General features: G+C 56.3%; 1 protein-coding gene across 1 annotated transcript in view; it reads right to left on the bottom strand.

The window, feature by feature from the left end:
• Positions 1-4,348: 4,348 nt before the first annotated feature.
• The window catches only part of CNTN3 (contactin 3), a 126,881-nt gene continuing 108,614 nt past the window's right edge, over positions 4,349-22,615 (bottom strand). The window contains exons 14-23 of the mRNA XM_053929776.1: positions 21,389-21,506; positions 20,389-20,547; positions 20,142-20,291; positions 18,740-18,810; positions 17,571-17,805; positions 15,653-15,768; positions 8,577-8,760; positions 8,227-8,339; positions 7,524-7,695; positions 4,349-6,074 (exon numbers count right to left, since the gene is read on the bottom strand). Of these exons, the coding sequence (XP_053785751.1) occupies positions 5,974-6,074; positions 7,524-7,695; positions 8,227-8,339; positions 8,577-8,760; positions 15,653-15,768; positions 17,571-17,805; positions 18,740-18,810; positions 20,142-20,291; positions 20,389-20,547; positions 21,389-21,506 (1,419 nt within the window). The 3' untranslated portion in view covers positions 4,349-5,973. The remainder of the gene's footprint in view (positions 6,075-7,523; positions 7,696-8,226; positions 8,340-8,576; positions 8,761-15,652; positions 15,769-17,570; positions 17,806-18,739; positions 18,811-20,141; positions 20,292-20,388; positions 20,548-21,388; positions 21,507-22,615) is intronic.

The following is a 22,615-nucleotide window of genomic DNA, read 5'->3' as shown; positions in this document are numbered from 1 at the left end:
CGAGTTACCCTTCGAATACGTGTGTTTTTGTGTGTGTTTGACAAGTAACTCTTGACGAACGAGCCAGCATTTAAAACCCAATAACAACAACGGAAACGTTATGAAGTTGTTGGACTCCGCTGCTGAGCATCCACGTGAGAAACTCTGAAAAAACGTTTGTGTGAGGAGCTCCTGTTATCACGTCCTCACCGAGGCCCTCCCTCGGTGGCATTTTAGAGACAAGCGTTGTGTCTCAGCGGAGCTACCTGCTGGTCCAAGGTCACGTGGGCACTTTGGGACCGGGCTGGGATTCTGTCCGGAACACAGGCTGGGAGCGGTGCTTGTACCAGCTGCCTACACGACCTCGTTCCCAACGGCTCGGTGTGCCCAGGTCAGGTGACCTACCACTGACAGTGGCTGCAATTGCACAGTCCCTCTCACTCTCCTGCCTCCACATCGTGTTGCCCACGGCACAGTCTACACCGGACAGGCCAGGACCAAGTGGTCACAGACTCACTGAGTCAATTCAACAAACAAGCACTGAGCGGGCAGAGCTGAGCCGTGCAGGCTGAGGATGCTCCCTGGGCCGGAGCCGGGGTCCCCGAGGGCATTTCAATGGGTGACCGTGATGTGCAGCCTCAGAGGGGCCGTTCATGTCAAGAGGCTGGTGAAGCCCCATGTCCTCCTTAGCCAGTCAAGATACACATTCAGCACGAGCTGTGCGCCCATTATATTCTACTGTCCGGTGACAGAACACAGCTACTCACTGGCCACTCTCCTCGTGTGGCCCTTTTTTTGCGTTTCCCAGGTGACGTCCCAGGACACGGGTTCTGAGTCTTTCTCCGCCCTGCAGCACAAGGGACGACCGAGGTGCTGGGCTGGGGAAAAAGCCCGTGATGTCTTTTCCGTTCCACGGCTCCAGTAGTGCTCAGCCGTCTTTCCCTTCATTCCAAACAGTTTTGTCAGCTTGTGTTGTGACAGATTCCTACCAGTTGTGCATTTAAAAAGTAACATTGACAGCTGTAATTGAATAACAATAAAAATACGGCAAATATATAAAATTAAAAAATAAAATTTTAAATTAATTTACAAAGAAAAAAAGAAATTGGAGAATTTTTGTGTAGCCATTGTAATATTAAAGGTGGAGGAAAATAAGCAACAGTTTTGGCATATTATACTTTGTTATTTCAAGAAAGGTGAAAATGCAACCGAAACAAAAAATATTTGTGTCGTGAATGGAGAAGGTGCTGTGACTGATCGAATGTGTCAAAAGTGGTTTGTGAGGTTCTGTGCTGGAGGTTTCTCGCTGGACGGTGCTCCACGGTCGGGTGGGCCAGGCGAAGTTGATAGAGATCAAATAGAGACAGTAATTGAGAATAATCAACATTCTACCACTCCAAATATCCAAATCAACAGTTATTGGTGAAAATGAGAAGTGGGCCTTTTATTTTATGGAAAACTAGACAGACCTTTGGCCCCCCCGGGAGGACCACCAGGCAGCGTCAGAGGGCAGAGCAAGCCCACAGCCGAGGGTGAGGACCGGCAAGAACACCCTTTCGCACGCGCATCCGCATCCCCCCGGGTGCAAGGTCAAGAGCTCACTATCACCTCCAGGCAGGGCCAGACGGGCCAAGTTAGGGCACAGGGTTCAAGCAAACACAGCTAACGATGTCCATGAGCCACATCCCAACCACCTCTTGACTTCTCTCTTCCAGAGGAATGGGACAACTCACCAGTTGCCAGTTTTGTCATGGCCACCGCGGGGGGTGTTACAGAGGTGGACCCACAGTGAAATACACATGGGTTCAATGTTCATTTTTTAAAAAAGTTTTGTTATTCAATTACAGTTGTATGCCTTTTCTCCCCATCCCTCCACCCCACCTCAGCCAAACCCCCCTCCCTCCCCCACCTCTACCCTCCCCCTTTTGTCCATGTGTCCTTTATAGTAGTTCCTGTCATCCCCTCTCCCCACTGTCCCCTCCCCACTCCCCCCTGTCCATTGTCAGATTGTTCTTAACTCCAATGTTCATTTTTAAAAAGGGCAACGTATTCAGAATAACATGATCCCACCTAAGGTTGACTTTCAATGTAGAAAAGATGGAATTACACGACTATACAATGCAGAGGGGTTTTAGTTGGGGAAAAAAACCAACTTGGAACATCCTAATCATTTTGCAGTTTATTTTACTGAATTATACTGTTATGTTTCTGTTGAAAATGATAAAGTGATTAGAAGTCAACACAAATTATCTTCAAAAAATGTAAAGAAAGTGAACAGTGAAAATCAAACATAAAACCTAGAAAATATTTTCACAACAAACATTTTTTCTAGTCTTCACTTAGAGAATTCTGAAGCTGAGTCTGTTTAAGCTTGGGCAGCGTTCCATGCAAGAAATGGGGAATGTCGACATTTCTAAAAGCCCAAGGGAGGCCCCCCAGGTTCGGGTCCCTGATGGGAATGATGATCGATGACCAGGATGGAACGCACCCCACCCCCTGCGCTGGGGGTGGGCAAAGTCTCTAAACCCGAGGATCTGACCTTGAGACGGGCCGATGAGACTGGTCCCGCTGCAGCCGCAGCCACAGCCACAGCCACAGGGCCGGCTCGAGTCCCTGTGCCCCGAGGGCTTGTGCAACGTACTCTCCCCTCCTGAGCCCCGGCTTGCTCACCTGTGAAATGGGCTTGTGAAGCTGGATGCAACAGAGATGAAGGGCTGACCTCAGAGCCCGGCACACACAATATTTAACCTTACCAACACTGAATCCCTCGGGAAAAATAAAATAACCTGGAACCAGCGTGCGTGCCAGGAGAACCCTAAACATAATGAACCAAAGCCGCCTTAAATGTTGTCTCCCACTGCCGTGCGTTTGCTCCGATGGGAAGACCACCAGGAGAGAGAGGTGCAGGGGCCGAGGACAGAGTGGTGGCTACAGAACAGGCACGGGGACGTGGCATCCAGCACAGTCGGCAGTGTTGTGATAACCGTGTGTGGGGCCAGGCGGGTGCCAGAAACATCAGGGGACACCGTCTTCCCACTGTGCTGCCCGCCTGAAACTAACACGCGATAATACTGAAAGTCGACTGTAATTGAAGAATGTTCAAGAACAGGATAACGGCCCCAGGCACCCACACCCCTCCAGCCTCTTCCGAGGGCATCACCGACATCCTCAGTGTGCCGGTGGACCCTCCCGCACAGAGAGCTGAGTGTTCACCCAGTGTCCCGACCACAGCGAGAACACCCCTCCCATGGCCCCTTCTGCAGGTGGGACCGAGCCCCGATGGGTAGCAGAGCTGGAGCGGGACCCCTGAGCACGACGGTGAAGGTGGTGTCTGGGCCGTGGCCATGGGGCCCGAGCCGAGCTGACCCTCCCCGTGAACCGCACTGGCTTCAGCCGAGGGGGTGCTGGGACCGGTCCCATGGAGCAGCTTGCATCTGCCGCCCCAGGTCCTCACCCTCGTCAGGGCAACTGGCACCCCCCGTGCAGCGGTGCTTAAGTTCAAATCACACCCACGTGTGCACACACAGGCACACCCGTGTGCCCCGTGCTACACATGCTTTTCCCACTTGATTCTCCTGCCTTGAAATACGCCTGTGAATTTTCATGTAAGAAAATGGTTATTGTTTCAGCTCTAACTCTCCCGACCTCGACAGGGACATTTACAGCCCTTGACTAATGAGACACTGATCTCTCTCTAGTGCGTTTTCCAAATACTTAGAATCTCATATGCCATGAGGATTGTTTAAAAGCAAGGCTCCAACTCTGACACCAGTGAGGAAGTCTACGGAGGAGGACGGGACCAACGGATGTTCATCGTCATACTTGTCAGAGCCGTGGACGTGGCTGCTGCCAAGCACACCAGGTCAGGACAAGCCAGGATCCTGTGAGGTGAGCCTCCTGCTTCGCCCCCCGACTCCCCCGGTCAGGACAGAGGGCCCTGCCTCAAACGCTGGTTTCACTCCATCAGTAGGGTGTACAAGTACTTTTCTAAACACTTTTATTCATTGACTTTTAGAGAGAGAACCACCGATTCATTGTTCCACATATACACGTACTGGTTGCTTCTCGTATGTGCCCGACGGGGGCTCAAACCCACAACCTTGGCGTATGGGGAGGATGCTCTAACCAACTGTCCCACCCGGCCAGGGCCCCAGGCAATTATGAAAATATCCTGTGAACTACGGAAAGACTAACTGTCGGCTGAAAACCACAGTTATTCCTCCTAGTTCCCCTGTCGATGTTCGTTTTTACTGTGCCACAGTCCACCAGGCACGGGCAGTGGATTGCTAGAAATTTTATTAGAATAATAGAAAATAGTACATACAGATAACCATAGGATACACACACAGGAATTTAAAGATACTTTTTATACTTTTCAATATGAAACAAAGAACGAATCTCATGGAGATAAACTGCCGGAGGTGCCGTGACACAGAGCGTCGCGCCGGAGGTGACGAGCCCAGGGACACGTCGGAAATAGTGGTGAGGAGGTGCACCCCATCTCCACAGGGAGCGTGAAATGCGGGTGCTGCAGAAAGCGTTTGCCCTCGTCCGACCGGAAGCAGCGATGGTCCGATGTTCCTGGCTATGTACAGTATATACAGACCTTGCAGAGAAAGCTATAAACACTGTTCTCCTTTGCATGTAACGACTTCATCGTAAATGTAATCTCTAAATGAAAAGTGACGCTCTATTCTTCTGGATGCCTGAACTGTTGGCTCCAAACGCTGATAATTTTGCAGAGAACGAGTTTCTGCACAATGCGATGTTGGTAAAAAAGACGTAAAAAAATTGATTTTGTAACGTCTAGTGCAACCTGCTGTGTCCATGGATTCCCTCCGTGTTGCTGTGGAGCCGTCGTGGGGACCCTTCGGGAACCACGAGTGGCAGGCCCGGCCACTCACATGGAGGCCGGCCGCGTTGTCTGGTTCTGTTACAAACTTAATCGGAATGAAAACGCCTGCAGACTCGCGCGGGGGGCCGGCTAGATTTCATTAAGAAACCATCTCTGTCATCCAAAAAAGACAGGATCTCTTAATGGAATCAGAAATGGGAAATGAAAAATTGTGGGAATTTTGACTAATGTTTGGGTTGAGATTTGGGTCCTTCCTTATTTTCTCCACCGTGTGTTCATAACACCTGAAAGCTTCTCCACAGGTGTGAAGGAAACAATTCATTTTTATCATTTTTCCTTATTTTTGAGAAAGGATAGGGTGGGATTGTTTCAATATCATATCATCGAATCAAAAAAAAGCACTCCCCGGAATGGAATGCATGCTTTATAAAGACGCCTAGTCCCCTGGCCTGACAGGGGTCTCGTCACACAAACGTCCGCACAGGCCCGGTGCGAGGGTCAGCCCGGCCCACGCCCGTTTCCTTCCTCATGGTTACGGGGAGCTCCCGGGCAGGCGCAGGTGAGCAGGCCACGTGGCCCTCTCCACGTGGACGGAGGGGCAGAGAGAGAGACCTGGGCTGAATCCCAGCCGGGCCAGAAGACACCGGGACCCACAGCGTCCGCGACCTCGAGGGCCGGGGGACCCAGCCCTTCTGTGAATCGCGTGTACACTGTTCCCAACAGGGGCTTCTAACGCAGCTGTGACCCTTACCACGTGACCCTGAGTGGGCCTTCCAAACAACGCTGTACGGCAGGACCACCACCCGGGGATCACACGGGCGTTTCTGCGTCAATAAAAACAGGAATGTGCGTGTTTGTGCGGGGCCCTTCACCCCCAGGCAGTGCTCGAAACGATAGCTTAAGATCATCCGTGTCAAAAGCCTGACGTTCGTAACATGGAAAGTCCTTTGGTTTATATCAAGTATTAAGGCATTTCAGAGTCCCCCAAAAGGATGCATTTTAAGTTATATTCGTATCATACCTACGTAGAAAGTTAAAAATACAGAGTTGGAAAACAACATGCATAATCACTGCATTTCATGAAAGCACTTTTTTTGTAACCAATTAACTTCCCGGCACATAGTCAGAAATAGTTGCCGTCACCACAGAGCACGAACAGTGGAGAGCAGGGCCAGCGGTAGGCAGCTGGACACGGGGTGGGCGTTCAGCAGGGCTGACGTGGACCCCCTCGCATCCGAATCTGTCAAGGACGAGAAACGGCTCATTAGTGAGGGTCACGCCGGCATCCGAGAGTGGGCAGAAGCAACACTTTCCTCCCAAACCCGGGCCACGGCCAGAGGCTCCCCTGGGGCCGCACGTGGGATCGGCCCCCCCTGCCAGTGCTGGTTGCCAAGGGTACCCAGGAAAACACCGGGGGAGTTTTCATAAACAGTTCTAGGCTTCGTTCACCTACGTTATTTAACTTTAAGCTGAAAAAACAACTTAAGGATTTTGAATCAAGGCTTTAATTAAAGAAAGCTTCACTGGATAGGAATTTGAAAGATCTGTTTCTACTGTATACATTTTTAGGTAACGATTATGCAGAATTAATAAAACATCATCTTTGAAACAAGGCAAGGACGGCCCATTTCCTCAGAGGACGTCTGAGTGGATGCGGGTAACACGGGACACAGCGGCTCCAGAGTCCACCGCGCTCCAGCATGAGGAGGGCCCGCCCCTCCAAGGCCTGGAGCCCGTTCCATCCAACAGTCCCGGGGCCACCCTGAAATGTTAACTCTGTCCCTTGTGGTGCTCCCGGCACAAGACAGCACGCCTGTTTCATTTTAAAACCGTCATCCTCGGCATCAGCTGATTCCTGGTCCAGCTCCCACAGAAGTGCCCTTCTGGGACTCTGCTGCCGGAAGGCAGAAAAAATCTGCACACAGGTGAACCCGAGCGAGTCAAGGGTCAAACCTGTGCGGGTCAAGGGTCAACTGTACTCAGCCTGAGGCCTGAAAACTCCAGATTAGAAGAAAAAATAAATTTTGTTCTGTCATTGTCACTGATAAAATACAAACCAAGCCTGTTTCCCTACCCACTTTCCAAACCCACCCACTTTGCCGTCAGAAAGTGGATTTCGAGGATAAAACAGGTTGCATTTGAATTTGTAAAGGAAAAGTTAGCGTGAACCTCATTTGAAAACAGAAATGAAGAATTTTTTTTTTTTTTTTTTTTATTGTTATGCAATGGGATTCGAAGAATATTTTTTTAGGTGTTTTTGGTGTGGCCAAGTGGCTTATGACCTTGATAATTTATTTTTTTCTACTTTTTTAAAGAATTGGTAAAATGTTAACTATCATTTCTAGAAAGCAAATAACATGAACATTACAAATCTTAAAAAGTGTGTGTGTTCAATGCTGCCCTCAAAGAATTCTGCTTCTACATGCAACCCAAAGGCAAATCTAGGCTCAGAAGGTGGAAAAAATGCAAATTCACAGTTTTGCTAAGTACTTGCTACATTTTCTGTCTGCTGGCTTTTATGTATCTCCTAATTTTGCACAACTCGTAAAAGTACCTCCTGCCTCACCCCCCAAAACCTCCTCGGTGCCCCCACAAACACGTGGGGGGCAGGTAGTGTGGACAGACGCCCTGACGCCTCCTCGGGGCCACGACTGGGAGCTGCGGATGCGGAGGTGCCCCGTGAGCTTACTGGTTATCCGTGGGACCCTGACGGGCTCGCTGCTGGCGCCGTCCCCTCCGTCCGTCGTGGCCCGCACGTGGATGATGTAGCCCCCGTCCTCCACGGGCAGCCGCAGCTCGGCCGAGGTCCTGTTCGTGCTCAGCACCTGCACGCTGTCCTGGCCGCTCGTCCTGTAGAAAACCTGCATGCGGGGACACGCGTGTTCGCTACAGGCCGGCTCTCGTGTTCTCATGGACCTGCTGCCGTGACCTTATTCACGTTGTCACAGCTCCGTCCAGAGAGGCTGGCACGTGGCAGGGTCATCGGCCCTCAAGCCCCGAGGCTGGGCAGAGGGAAGGTCACCGTGGAGGGCCCGGGCCAGCCAGGCGGGGTGCTGGGCGGGACCGGCCCCACCGCCCGGATGGAGGACGCCGGACTGAGTGATCACAGAGAACCAGCACTGTTCTTAGCACTGCACAGAGGCAGGATCGGATGCAGTCAACGAACATAAACAGCCCACAGACATTGTGTCCAAAATCTGCTCGTGAGCAGACTTATTTCCCTTTAACTGCATTTAAGGAATCAGACGTTTTGGGGACGTGCCCTTTTACTAAACGGGTTGACCCGGCACGACAAGATTCCGGTACAGGAAGCAGCCAGGTCGCCCACGGGGAGAGAACCCGGCCGGCTGCCCGGAAGCTGGAAAAGGAATCACAGCCGACACGCCACTCACCTTGTACCCCGTCACCTCTGACTCGTTCTCCGCCGCGCGCACCTGCTCCCAGTGCAGGAGCACCTTCGTGTCCGTGGCGTTCCAGACCACGTTGCCGGGCGGCTGGCTGGGGGCTGGGAGAGGAAGTGAGAGGTTAACTCGGGGGCAGGGGCACCTCCCTGGAGCGGATACACAGGAGAATAAAGTGACTCAGTGGGTCGGGGGTGCACTTTCAAAAGGTCGCCTGAGGACCTGGGACGTCAGGGGAACACATGTGGCTCGTGACTACAGGGGTGGCGCAGGGCTGGCTGCCGTGGCCCGTCTGTCCCAGACACACACTCCTGCCCCCGCAACCACCAGACGCTACGTACGCATCTTCCTGGTGGTGGCGTTGACGGTGGCGCTGAAGGGCCCGGCGCCCGCGCTGTTGTAGGCCCTGACGGCGGCGTGGTAGGCCCGGTGGCTCCGCAGGCCGTGGAGCCTGGCCGACGTCTTGCCGGCCGCCACTGTCACTCTGCGTGGCGGGCCCTCCTCTCCGCTGCTCCAGTACCGCACCTGAGGGCAGAGCAGGGCAGAGCCGCCTTCAGGCCCGCGGAGCTCCACCGTGGGGGGCACTGTGGGCGCACTGCCTTTCCTCCTCGACTGAACCAGTACTCACAAGGCGCCTACTGTGTGCTGCGCCGCCTCGGGCTCTGGGCCATGGGGTTAACGGAAAGGGTGGCGAAGAGACAGACAACAAGTGCCCAGATAAACCAGGAAAGTTCAAAGAGAGGACGCACTAAATACCATGAGAGGCGAGAATTAACGCAGGGGACAGGAAGGAGAAACCGCCCATTCCACGGAGTGAGGGGCCCCTGCCCCGTCCACCGGGACCGAGCCCAACTCCGGAACGCTGGACGCTATGCTGCAGCTTCCCTGACGGGGGACTGTCCTTCTCGGAGGAAAGTGACTGGGGGACAGAAGACCATCACAGAGCCAGCTGCCAGTGACTGCGCTACGGTGACGGCCACATGTCCACAGAGCTGCTGCGGAGGAAGGCGGCAGGCCGCGGTGCAGTGGGAGCCGATGGTAAAGTGCCTGCTGGACTTCATTCTTCTGCGCCGTGCGAAACGACCTGGGACTCCATGCGAAGGGGACGCACATCGAGCGCAGCGATGAAGGTAAGTTGACGAGAGTTTGACGAGAAAAGAAATAAGGAACGGACACGACGAAACACACGCTCCCTCGCCACCTCCAAATTTTCCGTGGGTCCTGCGGGCTCGGCTAGGGGTCCGACGGTTTGTGCGGCGAGAGCGAGGCGAGAGCGGCCTCCGTGTGGCTCCGGTCCACTGGGGTGGGGGGCTGGGTAAGGGTGGTTTCCTTTTTTGTTTTTTTAAAGAAAGCCAAAACCCTGATTGTAGGGTGAAATGCCCCAAACTCAGAGTTGGCTCCATTTCTCACGGACAGTGTGGGCTGAACAAAACGCGGTTGCGGGCTGTGTAGGGTGACAGGGTTCAGTCCACTGGGAAAACACGCTAGAGGTCACTGCTTTGTTTAAGTGAACGACTACCGATTCACTCGGGAAGACCATCGGTAGCCACGTACAAATCCGGGGCTTTCAGCAATGATCCCAAATCAGCACACTAATGTCACACCGGCCCAGCATTTACCCTCTGTGTGTGTATGTATTGCACGTGTGTGTGTGTACATACATGTTTGTACATGCGTGTCTGCGCGTGCAGCTGTACACACCGCATGTCGGCACCTCCCTGGGAAGGGGTGATCAGTTTCTGTAAGAAGGACGTGAACCCAAACGACTGAGGTGAAGTCGAACGCGTCGTTTCTACAGCTTTAAAGCACCGGGTTGGCACTGCAACTTGACATTTTAACCAAAAAGCACAAAAATGACACACCCCAGGTGCCATTACGGGAGAAAACCACATCCCTACGAGAGCGACACGCCACAGTGTTGGCTCTGAAGCCGCGGCCGAGCTCACAGTGGGTGGGGCTGGGGCTGGGGCTTGGGCTGGTTCTGGCTGCGCCCACGGTGAGCGAGGTCGGTGAGGAGGGTTGGCTCAGGGCCAGGATGACGAGGCAGCGCTTCCCTCCCTGGAGGTGCCGCCCAGTTGTCAGTGAAGAACAACACGTGATCCCTAATCGCAATCAGGTGCCGCAGGGGCCTGAAGGGCCTGAGATGCAGCACGGACTGGGAGGAGAGCCACGCAGCGGTGGGCTCCGATGACCCTCGGGTACAGCAGGGGCGGGGGACAGCGAGGACAATGGAGGGGGGCAATGTGACACAGCCAGGGTTGTCCGGCCACTCACTCTGGTCCCCTGCCGGCCTCTGACCCAGGGGCACCCCCTTTATGTGTGAAATCACCTCATCAGAAGCCCCCGAACACTGTTCCGTAGGGGACAGAAAGAGGAGACACAGGAGGCCTCGTGCGTGCGGAAGCCCTCTGATGCGTCCGTCCCGGGGAGGAGCTGGAGGTTCTGGCGGCCGATTGCTGCGCAGAGCCGGACGTGATTTCAGGTGTCCGTTCTCACGTCAAGTAGAAAGAAATGTTTCAACAGGGAGAAAACGCCGCCACCCTGAACACGATATTGGTTAAAACTGAGTACAGAACCTTAAGTGGCTTTCCTTTAAAGACCGCATGAGCACGCATTAAGCTAGGAGAGAGAGAATAAGCGGTGACATTAATATCCCCAACTTCTGAGAAATTCTTCCCAGAAATATTTCTATAAGGCTAGGTACTGTTTGTACACAAAGAAGGAGAAGTCAGGAGTGACCGAAGACAAAGACCCGTCCGTCCTCTCTGTTGTGCTTGGAGAGAAGAGAAGGGGACCCCCACTCACTGGGGCTTTAAGGCACAGGGTGGGCGACCGGAGCTGCCGAGCCCCCAAGCAGAGGGAGGTGTGAGACGAGAGTTAGCGTGGCACTGCCGGACACGCAGGTGCCAGACACGAAGGCACCGTCCACGGAAGGCGGCCGAGGCAGATGGCAGTGCGCAGGCGCCCTCGGACCAGGAAGGCAGCAGGGGGCCGGCTGGCGCGCACCCATCAGCAGCGGACCCTCAGAGGAGTCTCTGCACCGCGGGCAAGTTCCCCAAAGGGGAGACCCAACTCAGTATTAAAAACTAAAATCCGTGATGGGACTCAGCTGAAGACTAGGAGGTAATTAAAGAACCCAGAACGTGGAGGAAGACATAAATGCTGTGGAAACACAGGTAAGAGGCACTGAGGCTACTGTGAGTGTTCTACCCAGAGTTCCAGAAGGAGGGATCCGGGAAAAGGCAACGGGGAGAAAACACCTGAGAATTTTCCAGAAACGAAGAAACCCAGGGATTCTCATGCTGCGTGTTCCTTCCATGGACGCAGCGTCAGAACTGCGCTGAATTAGGCAGGTGGCCCCGCTGGTGCTGGGGAATCGGGCGGCGCAGAGCACAACAGCTTCCCGCCATTCGTCCCGCTAGGGGCCGCAGACTCCCTTCCCCACAGGGGCACGTTCCTGGGTGCCCGGTGGACCAACCCCTAAATTATACTGTTTCTTCCTGTACACACACACACACCTGTGACAGAGCTGGTTTCCAAACTAGACACAGGAGAGACGAACCACCACCTCAGGCTCCTCGGACGGCTTACCAACCAAAACCTCCGGGGTGTGATTTATGGAATTTCCCATGTACATTCTCAGAGCCCGGTGGACCACAGGGCCTGACACCTTGGGAAGGGGCCGCAGGTGCGGGGTGGGGGGCTGACACACTCAGACAGACACAGCGGGTGTGCGGCACACCGGAACTCCACTTTCTCGCTGACAGGATTTTCTTCTTCAGGATCATAAAACCACTCTGCAGGCCAGTGCATCTTTATGTGGGTAAGAGAACAGAAACGAACTCGAGGACGTCAGGATTTAAAATGCGATCGCTGTTTCTGCAAGTAATTTGGTCATTCCGAAAACTAACGGCCCCTTGGAAGAGTCCTTAATATCACTGCATCTGAGACTGCACTTAATTTAAACCTAAAATGAAATGCAGTTTATAAAAATAATGTATTGAAAAACGGCACCATTTTTAGCCACTGAAGTACAGGTATGAAGTCTAAACTGCTATTTTAATGGACAAATAATTCCGTTGATACTCACAGATTTTCAGAGACAAGTATTTCAATTGAGCTGCTAGACCAAACACATTTAAATAAACACCAGGCAGGCAGAATGCCTTCGGCAGTGTTTCAGAAGAGAATTCCAGATGTCGGGTCTTCTCTTCTTCCTCTTCACTAGGGTCTCAGGCCTGGGAGGGCCAGGGCCTGGGCCCCGTGCCTTCTGACCTCTCTGGAGGATTTGGGAATGGAAGCAGGAGGTGGGGGTGGGGCTGGGTGTCCGGCCCTCCAAGCTGAGCTGGGGTCTGGCAGGAACCTCTCTGCCCAATAGGGACACAGCTTAGCTGGGGCTGCCTGGCTCACAGGCTCCTGCCTGCTCCCTGTTTCTGCAAATGTGTCTGGGGGTGGGGGAGGGGGGCTCTCCCACTCTCTTCTGTTCTTTTGCTGGGTCCAGAGTGAAGTTAACCCTTCGCCTGACAGCAGGGAATTAGACTCAACGTGTGTGTCTCCCCTTCCCAGTAGAATTTTCGTATTCTCAAACACCTCCTCCAATATTTGACATCTCCTTCCCGTTCCAGCTAAAATGTTGGGAAGCAAGCACATGCTGCCCGGCTGTGGAGAGCAGGCGGCGGGTGGGGGCAGCTGCGGAGTCTCAGTCTGGTAGCCCTCATGCTTTTTTGGTTACATTCCCTGCCAAGCGTTTTTAAAAACCGACTAGGTGCTGGAAAACACACTCCTCTGTACTATTTGCTAAGTCCAGACTTCTGTTTCAATCACTTACCAAGGTCAGGCTCGCAAGTTCTGCTCCTTCCAGATGCAGAACGAGTTTCAGGATGCTGCCTGTGGATCCCCAGTGTCCCTACCTCCTCCCCCCACCGTGAGCTCAAAGCTCGGCCTTCCCTTTGTCCCTGGCACAGGGTCCCTCTGCCCACAGGCACAGGAGCGCTCCAGCTCGGCCGGGACAGCCCCACAGCCCCAGGAGATGAGCTCTTCAGAGATGACTTGGTCCCGTCAGGGGAGCTGGCCCGTGCACAGCCCTCACAGAGGGGCCGGCAGGGTCAGAGCCACGTGGGAGGAACGGCGCCCAGGCAGCCAGCCCACCGCTGGGAGCTTCGTGCCCTGCGGAGCCGTCAATTTCCCAGGTTGGGGTTTACATCATGACTGGCACTGGGGGAATACCGATGTTTTCCTCAGTGTAATTATAGAGAGCATTTCTGATGACGTCCCCAATTAGGACCTCTTTGTCTGAGCCTGTCTTCACTCTCTTCACCCTTCCGAGAGCCCCGGGTAGAAAAATGCACCAGCTGTTCCTCTGGGACTGGGATGGGCCCCTGTGGATGGCCGCCTTGCTGCTCAGTAGCAGGCGCAGGCTGCGAGGCTGCAACCAGGACTCACTCCTCGGGAAGTGCACCCTCCCCCTACCCCCTCCCCACCCGCCTCCCACCAAGGGCAGTGCAGGAGTCACACACTCGGGTCCTGCTGTTTCCATGTGACTTCACGGGGTGTCAGATTCTCTGCCAGGGAAATCCACCCTGAGGCCCCAAATTCAAAACAGAAGCGGGGAGGTCCCCGAGTCTCTTCAGGCTGCTCAACAATGGCTATGAGTTAGGTAGTTTACTGTTATCATCTTCATTGTAACGACTTTGAAACAGAGTGGCAGAATCGGATGTGGCACAGGTGTGACCTCAGGGCCACACTCTGTTACAGGTGTGCTCCCTGGCGTTCCCCCTCCCCCACCTGTCCTGGCAAAGCCGTTCCCCCACTCTTGGGGAGCCGCCCCGGCTGCCACCATCTGCGGTGCTCGGGACTGGAGGGGTTCCCACGCCCAGGCTCTGGGGCCCCCTGTGAGCTGACCCAGCAGCTCTGCGGTGTGATCGCTGGTCCGTCCTTCCTCAGCTCCTGCTCCCTAACTCCAGAGAGCTCACAGCCAGTGTCCCGTGATTAACATGCAGGAGGACATCCCCACGCGTACGTCCTAAAGTGTCCGTGAGTGAGACCCATTCCCAGGTGTCTGGGATCGGCAGGTCCAGGAGGGTTCTGGAGCTCAGCTTTAGCAGGAAATTCAGGTAAATCTGCTGACCGAGGTCCATGGGATGCAGGTGAGTGTCACGCTGCCGGCCAATCCTTTCCCTGTCACTCACATTCACCCAGGTCAGTGCCTGTGTGGTACGAGGCCCAGAAAGTCCCTCAAACTTGAACACGAAGGGAGTCAGTGCAAAGGCAGACGGCTGGTGTGTGGGAGAGAATGCAGCCGGGTCCCTCCGTCCCTCAGGGTTGCTCGGTCTGTCTGCTCCGTCTCGCCCTGCTTGCTCGTGACCTGAGCTTGAGAAGAGCTGAACTTGACCTGTCCCTGCATTTCACCAACTGCGATGACAGCGTCTGTATGCTCACTGCAGTGCAGAACCTAGCCAGCTCCGCTTCCCCGTCCCTGGGTCGCTGCCTTTGGCCAAGGGGCCCCCGGGGGCAGCCATCCTCGGCTCCGTCCTGTGCTGCAGACACGCCTGTCGCCCGCCACCCACTCAGGATGTACGAGAACAAGGGCAGACGGCTGTGCGTGGGCGTGAAGTCACAACTGTGAGTTCCAGCGTCACCGTCGAGAGATATCTTCTCCAGATATCACGCTGCTTCTTAGTTTTCTTGTTGCCGGGGCTCAGCTCACAGCTGCCGCTGGGCGTGGGCCCAGGAGACAGTCTCGTGTGACAGGTCCTGGTCCTGTCTGTGGTCACCTGCCACGGGCACCTCCATCTGCAGGGGCCTCCAGCCCCACCCCAGCCCCGTGGCCAGGTCTTTGTCCGCCACACTGACCCCACTTTCCTCCTGGGTCCCGTTATGCACCCCACCCTCAGGTCACTGACCCTCGTTACCCAGGGGAGCGTTTCTGATTGACACCTGGGCATTTATCACGTTTGGTCACCTCCTGTGTCCTCTCCTCCGTCTCATTGCACCAAAGAGCATCTTTGCGGGCAACAGTCCCAGACCGCCGGCCGGCCACTCTGAGCCCAGCGGAGGGCCCTCCTGTGACAAGGCCACCAGGACAGTGAGATAGACAGTGGAGGAAAGGCACGCGTGTCCGTGACCTCAAACACGACAGGTCACCCCAGGCTTGCTGTTGGCTCAACCCTTCTAAATACTGGGCCCACGTGGAAGATGCCTTTCCTTTTCTAGGGCCATTTTTTCTTTTCAACCCCAGCTGAAGTTACTTCCACTCAGCTTGCTGAGTTAAAAGCAATACCCACAAATGTTCATACAGGCCAAGGTGCTGGGGGAGTTTCAACAAAAGGCGGACTTGAGCTGAGAGGTCACTGTCGAAAGCACACAGGCGAATGTGGCAACACCCAGGCAGCAGCTGGAGGGCTTTCCCAGGACTCACCTCATAGCCCAGCAAGCGGCCGCTGCTCAGCTTCCACGGGACAGCGCCCCAGGACACCTCGATCTCCGAGGCGGACAGGCTCTCCGCTGAGACCCGTGGCGGCGCTGCTGCGGGCTCTGCTCGGGGACACAAGGGGAAGTGCGATTTCAAATGTCGGCGGCACATTAAAAAACCCACCGAAGTTCCGAGTGTTGGCCAGCATTTCAGCACTTTGGAAAATTTCTACAACAGACAGCGAAAGTATTTGAACACATGAACCATGACATGCAAACAGAGGCACCGGCCGATGTCTATTTCTGAGGACCTGGCGGCATCGGAGCCACGCGTGTCTCCCTGCTCAGAGGCCGCAGTGGCCTGGGCACCCCCTCAAGCTGATCCTGGACCCCCACTTTTCCTCCCCTTCCCTTTGTTCTCCCCGCCCACCACCGATCCTCTCCTGGCTCCCGCCTGGGCACCACCATGCCCACAAAAGCTACTGTTTATCGCTTTCCAACTTCCCAACAATGGTCGAGGGCTAGAGACGTTGCCTGTGCACTAGTGAGTGGCTGCTCGGGCCCAGGCCACTCGCACCCCGACCTGAGTGGGGAGCTCTTTGGAGGGGTGGACAGAGGACACACGCAGTCAGGGGCCCCCCTGCAGCAGACAGCTCCTCGGGCTCCGGCCCAGGGACCCTCCCCGCTCAGTGCAGCCCTGTAGCAGAGACTCTCTCCCCACCGAATCCACCCCGTCATTAACGGACCCTGCTCGCCGCCGTGGCTGATAGGTTTGAAGGTAGCGCCCTGGTCCGAGCCCAGGCTGCTGCGTTTTCCACCTGGGAATTCGCGACTTGGTTTGGGAAGATGAGGGGTGCTTGGGCCCACTGACCCGGTCCTGGCGCGCTAGGGAGACAGCCCGTTTCGGGGCCCAGGCCTTGGCTGATGACGGCTCTTGATGAGGCTTTCTGTTTAACTCTTCTTCCGCTTCCACGAGACCCCCCAGAAGTTTTCAAAAGACCACCAGGGTTTTCACAGAGGAGCACCCTCCGTTCTGACACTTGGAACTGAAGGACCTGTCACCGAGTCTTCAGGGGCAGCAGGAGGGGTAACAGGAGGAGGGACATGGGGGTGTGGGAGGGGTTGAGGCTGTGTCTGTCCCTCCCCACGGTGCCCTCGGGGCCGGTGTGCCGCGAACCCCCTGCTTATCTGGGACCCGACCCGGACCCCCACCTGCCCTTGTCCGAAAGCCCCAGCACCGCTCGGAAGCGGGGTCTGGGTGTGGGCAGAAAAGCTCTCTTTTGCGAAGCTGCTTGTGATACGTTTGTGTTTCTACTCAGCAGAAAAAGACAGGGTTCGGGGGGAAGGGGGAAGGAAAACGGGGTCTCTCCTTGTCTTTAGGAGCCACGGCCGCAGGCCGCAGAGGACACAGCGGACAGCGAGTTTCACAGCCCGGTGACGTTAAAGTGCCAGTGCGGTGAGCCGGCTCGACTGGGGCATGTTCATGGATGTCGTCCACAAGCCCGCACTCCCCCACGTGTGCACGAGACACCCCTCAGCCCCTGCAGGGGGCCTGGCCGGGAGAGGCCAGAGGAGGACGAGTCGGCCTCCTTGGCTGTGGCTCTCGTGAGGCAGGGGCTGTGACTCCCAGCAGCTCTGACATTGGGGATGTTTTCTAATGAGAGGCAACACTGGGCGCTGGAGGTAGTAAGGGCAGGTGGGCGGGTCCAGGCGGAGGGCTGGTGCCCACTGGGGCCACAGCTCCAAGCTGCACCTGGGCTGCCCGGCCTCCACCAAGCCTTGGCCTCACCCTCCTGCTCAGCCCTTTGCTTGGTCAGGGTCCTGGCCACGGGCATTGAAGTCACAGGGAACCCCCCTTCCCCTGTCACCTCAGGGACAGGCCCGTGGGTCCGGGCAGAGCTGACGGACAAGCTTGGTGCCCGTACCTTCCTCCGCGGAGAACACGGTCATCACGGGGCTGAAGGGCCCCTCCCCCTTGTCGTTGTAGACGCCCACTCGGACCTCGTACAGGGAGAACGGCACGATGCTCTCGTTCCTGAAGACGTATCTGGGGGTGTCTGCGGACGGGACCACAGTCTGGATCCAGCTGGTGGCTCCCAGCGGGCGGAAGGCGACGACGTACCCAAAGCCTTCGCCGTTCTGCTGCTCTTCCGGGACCGGCTGTTAGGAGAGACACGGCCCGTCAGCAGAGACACGGCCCGTCAGCGGCCCTGACCGCCCCTCGGGGCGAGCACAGGCAGCCTTGGTCCTCAGCGTATGGGGCGGCCCGGAGAGGAAGCTGCATCGCGGGGAAGGGGCGTGTAAACAACAGAGGAAAGTCCCGGGGCAGACGCACGGTGCCCTCTCACAGCCAGGCCTGCGGAGCCCTCCCCAGGGCGCGGGCGCTTCGGAGCGGCCTGAAGCCCCGGTCTGAGCTCGGACGAGGATGAGGATCACCTCATCTCATGCCACACAAGAATCCTCTAAGTCCCACACCGATATGATAATTAAGCCCCAAAAGTAAAACTAGGAAACAAGGAAAGAAAGACGACACATTAAACTCAAAGCTGTATTTGCATTGCGTCAAAAATCCCCGCTGACATTCCATCATGATCTCTTCACTCGCATTTTTTCAACAGCATCCTCAAATAATACAGACAGTTATAGCTAGTGCCTTCTGGCTTTAAACATGTTAATTAAAACTGTCCCTAATTATGACACAAAGCAGCAGCTGAGAGGATGGCCAGGAGGCCACCACCTGCTGGCATCCGGGGGTGTGTGTCTCCTGCGGGTGGCCATCACCGGCAATGGTGCAGCAGCTGCGTGGAGACCCGCAGGGCCAGCCGGGCAGTCAGCAGCTGGGACCCGACTCTCCCCTTGGTTTGCCAGCCCAGTGGCCGCAGGCAGATTATTTAATGACTCTGTGCCTTAGTGTCTTGTCTAAATTGTTGCAAGGATGCAATTAAAAATACGCAAAATGGTCGGAACAGTGCTTAGCACAGAGCGAGCTTCAGGAGCGTGAGCTGATGGCAGGACCCCAGCCCTGGCCCCTGGGAGCCCCAACAGCTTTGGGGACAGCCGGCCCCAGGGAGGATATGGGGAGGCCAACACTTACATCCCACGTTATCACCAGCTCGGACCGGCTTCCGCCTCCGCCGCTAACTTCAGAAGGGGGCACCTCTGGAGCTGAGGGCGAGAGAGACGGGGTGAGGGCCTGCGAGAAGACGCCGTCCGGCTTGTTTCTGGTGTTTGAAGCGATCTCATCGCCAGCACATTTCACACGTACGTGTGAGTCTATCGCACATATGTGTGCACACAGCTGACCCTGGAACAACGCAGGCTCGCACACGGTTTCCCTCCCGGAGCCCTGGGCTGCTTCTGGCTGCGGCTGGGGTGTCTGCGGGTGCAGGGAGCGAGCTGTGCACACTGACCTACTGCCTCCCCCGGGAGCCGGGAGCTTCCTCAGGCTTTGCCACCCACAGTCCCTAGTGGGCGCTGGGGTGCAGCTGCAGTTGTTGGAGAGTCAGAGGTTACACCCGGCTGCCGATGGTGTGGGGTCTGTGCCTTGATCAAGGGCCAGCCGTGCCTGTCTCTGGGGCACCGGGAACTACATCGTTTATGTTTGCACAGCGTCACCAACGACCCAAACAGCAAGCACGAGCGGCTCAGTCTGAAGGTTCGTAACATGAGGAAAGTGATTCCCCGGGGACCATCCAAGGATGACGCAACCCTCGGCCCAATGGTGGCTTGACCCACACGTGCCCAGACCCAACCCCTCAGGTCCTGTGCCCGGCTGCCCTTCCCGACCCTGGGCAGCCAGACGCTGCTCTCCCACGGGCTCGGAGGCCTTGGGCTGGGGAGCCCCGGGCACCTCGAGAACACTGGATCCCCACCGCCTGGCCGGGTCCAGCTGCACCCACTGTGTGAAGAAAGTGCTCAGCCCACGGCAGACACTCCCTCCATGTGTCACGTGAGTGAGCACAGCACGTAGGGGACGGTCCCCTGCATCCCCAACACCTGGAGTCAACTGATCCGAGTCGTTCGGAGTAAAACGGCATCGTTGAAATTGCTGAAACCTACACCGTGACTCCTACTCGGCTCCGTCCCCACACTGACATGAGAACTTTAAGCGAAACGTCATTTCACCTAATACCACTAACATCGCACTCTGCAGGGAAAGCCTCCCGGTCCTCCCAGACGCCTCCCCGACGGGACACTAGGAAAACAGCACCTCCCTGGTCCGCAGGGTGACTGTGTTGAGAGCGACTGTCACCCCAAGTGATGAAACCGTGCTCGCTCAGTGTGCACTAACGAACGCTGCAGCGCACAGGGCTCCTGGACACGTCACACTGCCTCTGACAAATGCCACCTGGCCGTCCCCAGTCCTGCCATGAGGGGGTAGGGTCATCGCCATGACGGATTGTTGCCGCTGGGCCCTGCTGGCCTGGGCACTGAGGGACATGGGATCCACACCCCGGAGACCTGCCAACCCGTTACTCAGGAAACAGAACACTAACCTGCCTCTTCAGTTCTTACTTTTTCTGAGGGTAAACTGGGCTCTCCACCTCCGATTTTGTTGCTGGCCACAACCCGAAACTCGTACTCCACCCACGGACTCAGCTCGACCACAGTGGCTGTGCGGGTGGTCCCGTCGAGGAGCACGGGCACTGCACAGGGGCGGGTCAGAGAGTGAGGGTCCGAGGCTCTCGGTGCTGACCCTCGGTGCGCTGCTCGGTGCCGGCGGCACCCGCCTGCCCCCTGTACCTGTTGTGGCAGTTTGCCAGCCCACGGAGAAAGGGGTCCTCGCCTGGATGGAGTAGGACGTGACGGGGCTGTGGTTGTCGGTGCCTTCTTTCCAGGACAGCTGGGCTGTGGTGTCTGTGATTTCCTCCACCTTCACATTCTCGGGGGGCCCGGGGGAACCTGCAGGAGGCGGGAACCCATCGGTGGGGAGCTGTCCATCCCCATCGTCCCCTTCACCAAAGGGAAGAACACATCGCGGGGCCCCTTCCACAACTCCAACTGCCCCCAATCTCAAAAGCACCTGAGAGAAGCCCACTCACCTGTAATAAAGCCACCCTGCCCTCCCCCCAACCCACATATTTCTGTGGTTAGAGTGTAAATCAGAACGTGAGGCAGTAACTCTGAAGTCAGAGCACCCTACAACCACACACAGCACCAGCTCTGAGGCCCCCATTCAGGATTCCCCCACCTTTCCACATGCAGCGTCCTCTCCTGTGGCTGTGCAGCCGGCCCCTCCGCCCGCTCGCTGCGAGGGCTCGAGTGTCCCAGCTGCCTGGGCTGCTTTCCTCTCTGGGGCCAGGGTCCCTGTCCAGCCCAGGAGCAAATCAGCACCTGGACAGCAGCTCAGACCACTTACCTCGGGTATCCTGGGCGACAGAACCCTGGCTTACTACCAGGCACACAGACACACAAGCACCCACACACTCACACACACTGTCACCGTTCCCTTCCACAGCACACACAACCGCTGCATGAACAACAGCTCATACCGGCCAGGCAGTGGCCATGGATCGAGTGTTACCCGGAGATGGTGTGAGGGCAGAGCCGAGAGTGTCATTCCTTTGAATCCACACACACCCCGACAGCGCCACGCTCTCGGGGGCGCGGGGGGCACAAATCAGTATCAGAACCTGCGTGCTCCCATGCCCCCTCCCCCCGCCCCGCATCCCGGAGTTTCCCGCACGGGGAGGCTCCGGTAAGACGTGAAACCGGAAGGAAGCGGGGGCGCGTGGATGGTTACCTCTGACCACGAGGGCGGCGGCCGACGACGCGCTGTCCACGCCGCTCTGCACCACGCAGACGTACTGCCCGCTGTGCTTCAGCTGGACGTTTCTGATCAGCACGTCGCCCGACGAGCTCTGTTGGGCAAACACTCAATGAGCACACACACTTCTGCTTTGCAAGCGCAGAGCACCCTGAAGGCTGTGGGCAGCCCCCCACCAGGGCGGAGCCTGCACCCCACGAGGAGACTGTGGGGGAGACAGAGGAAGACGGACCTGACGGAATGTGTGGACATCGGAGCCGGTGAAACCCCAGCCGGCCTGCCGAGGGGCCGGATGGCCGGCGCGCCTCTGGGCATTAACGGTTCCAAAGTGAACGTGGGCAGGGATTACAGTCTCAGAGTTTATTTCCTTCCACCAGGCGACACTTGTCCGCATACCCACGCTCAGCACCCGCTCCCTCTCCTCTCCGTGCCCCATCTCTGCGCAATCCTCCCGAGAAGAGGGGGAGCCTGTCAGTCTTGGGGGGAGAGGCGGCCGCAGGGCAGGGGCTGCCGTGGTCCAGCCACACCGGGGCTTACACACCAAATGCCGCTGGATTCAGAACGTAGGCACCGTCGACAGGCACCCCTCACACGGAGGAATTAAAGTGCTTCAAACCCCAAAGGGACCAGCTGTCCATCGAGAGGCTCCTGGCAGCTGAGTGCCAGGTAACGGAGCCCATGTGCTTGGTTCTCAAAGCTCAGCCTCAAACGGGTCCTCGTTCAGAAGAACGTAAAGCCGCATTCACAGAGTGACTGACTGCAGGCCAGTCTCGCTCATCAGTGAAAACGGGGACTGAAACAGAACGACTCAGAAAGCACAGCCGTTTCAACGTGATCACTTGCGGGATCATCTCTAAGCCGGCGCAGAAGAGGAAGCAACTGCATTTATGTTATTTATGAAGAAAAGAGTGAGACTCAGTTTTTCTAGCACCTGTGGACAGATGGGTCCTGCTGCTGGCTCTGAGGCAATCCCTTCCATCTCTGGCAGGGGAGCTGCGTGACCGCGGCCTCAACCCTCAGGCGGCCCGCCCCACGGGCCATGCCCCCGCTGCGGGCAGATGTGAGGTGATCGACGGCTGTCGTTAAATGATAATCCAGAAACTCAACTTTGGGGTTTCATTGCTGCCACTTTGAACGTTGTTTCTCCCCGTCCTCCGTCTCCTCTTCAGCGTTATTCAGAAATTTACCCCCGAGCAGAATCTT

This window comes from Desmodus rotundus, chromosome 8, assembly GCF_022682495.2.
Source record: "Desmodus rotundus isolate HL8 chromosome 8, HLdesRot8A.1, whole genome shotgun sequence".
Lineage (NCBI taxonomy): Eukaryota > Metazoa > Chordata > Mammalia > Chiroptera > Phyllostomidae > Desmodus > Desmodus rotundus.
Note: the sequence above shows the minus strand (reverse complement) of the source record. Positions and strands in the feature narration are given on the sequence as shown.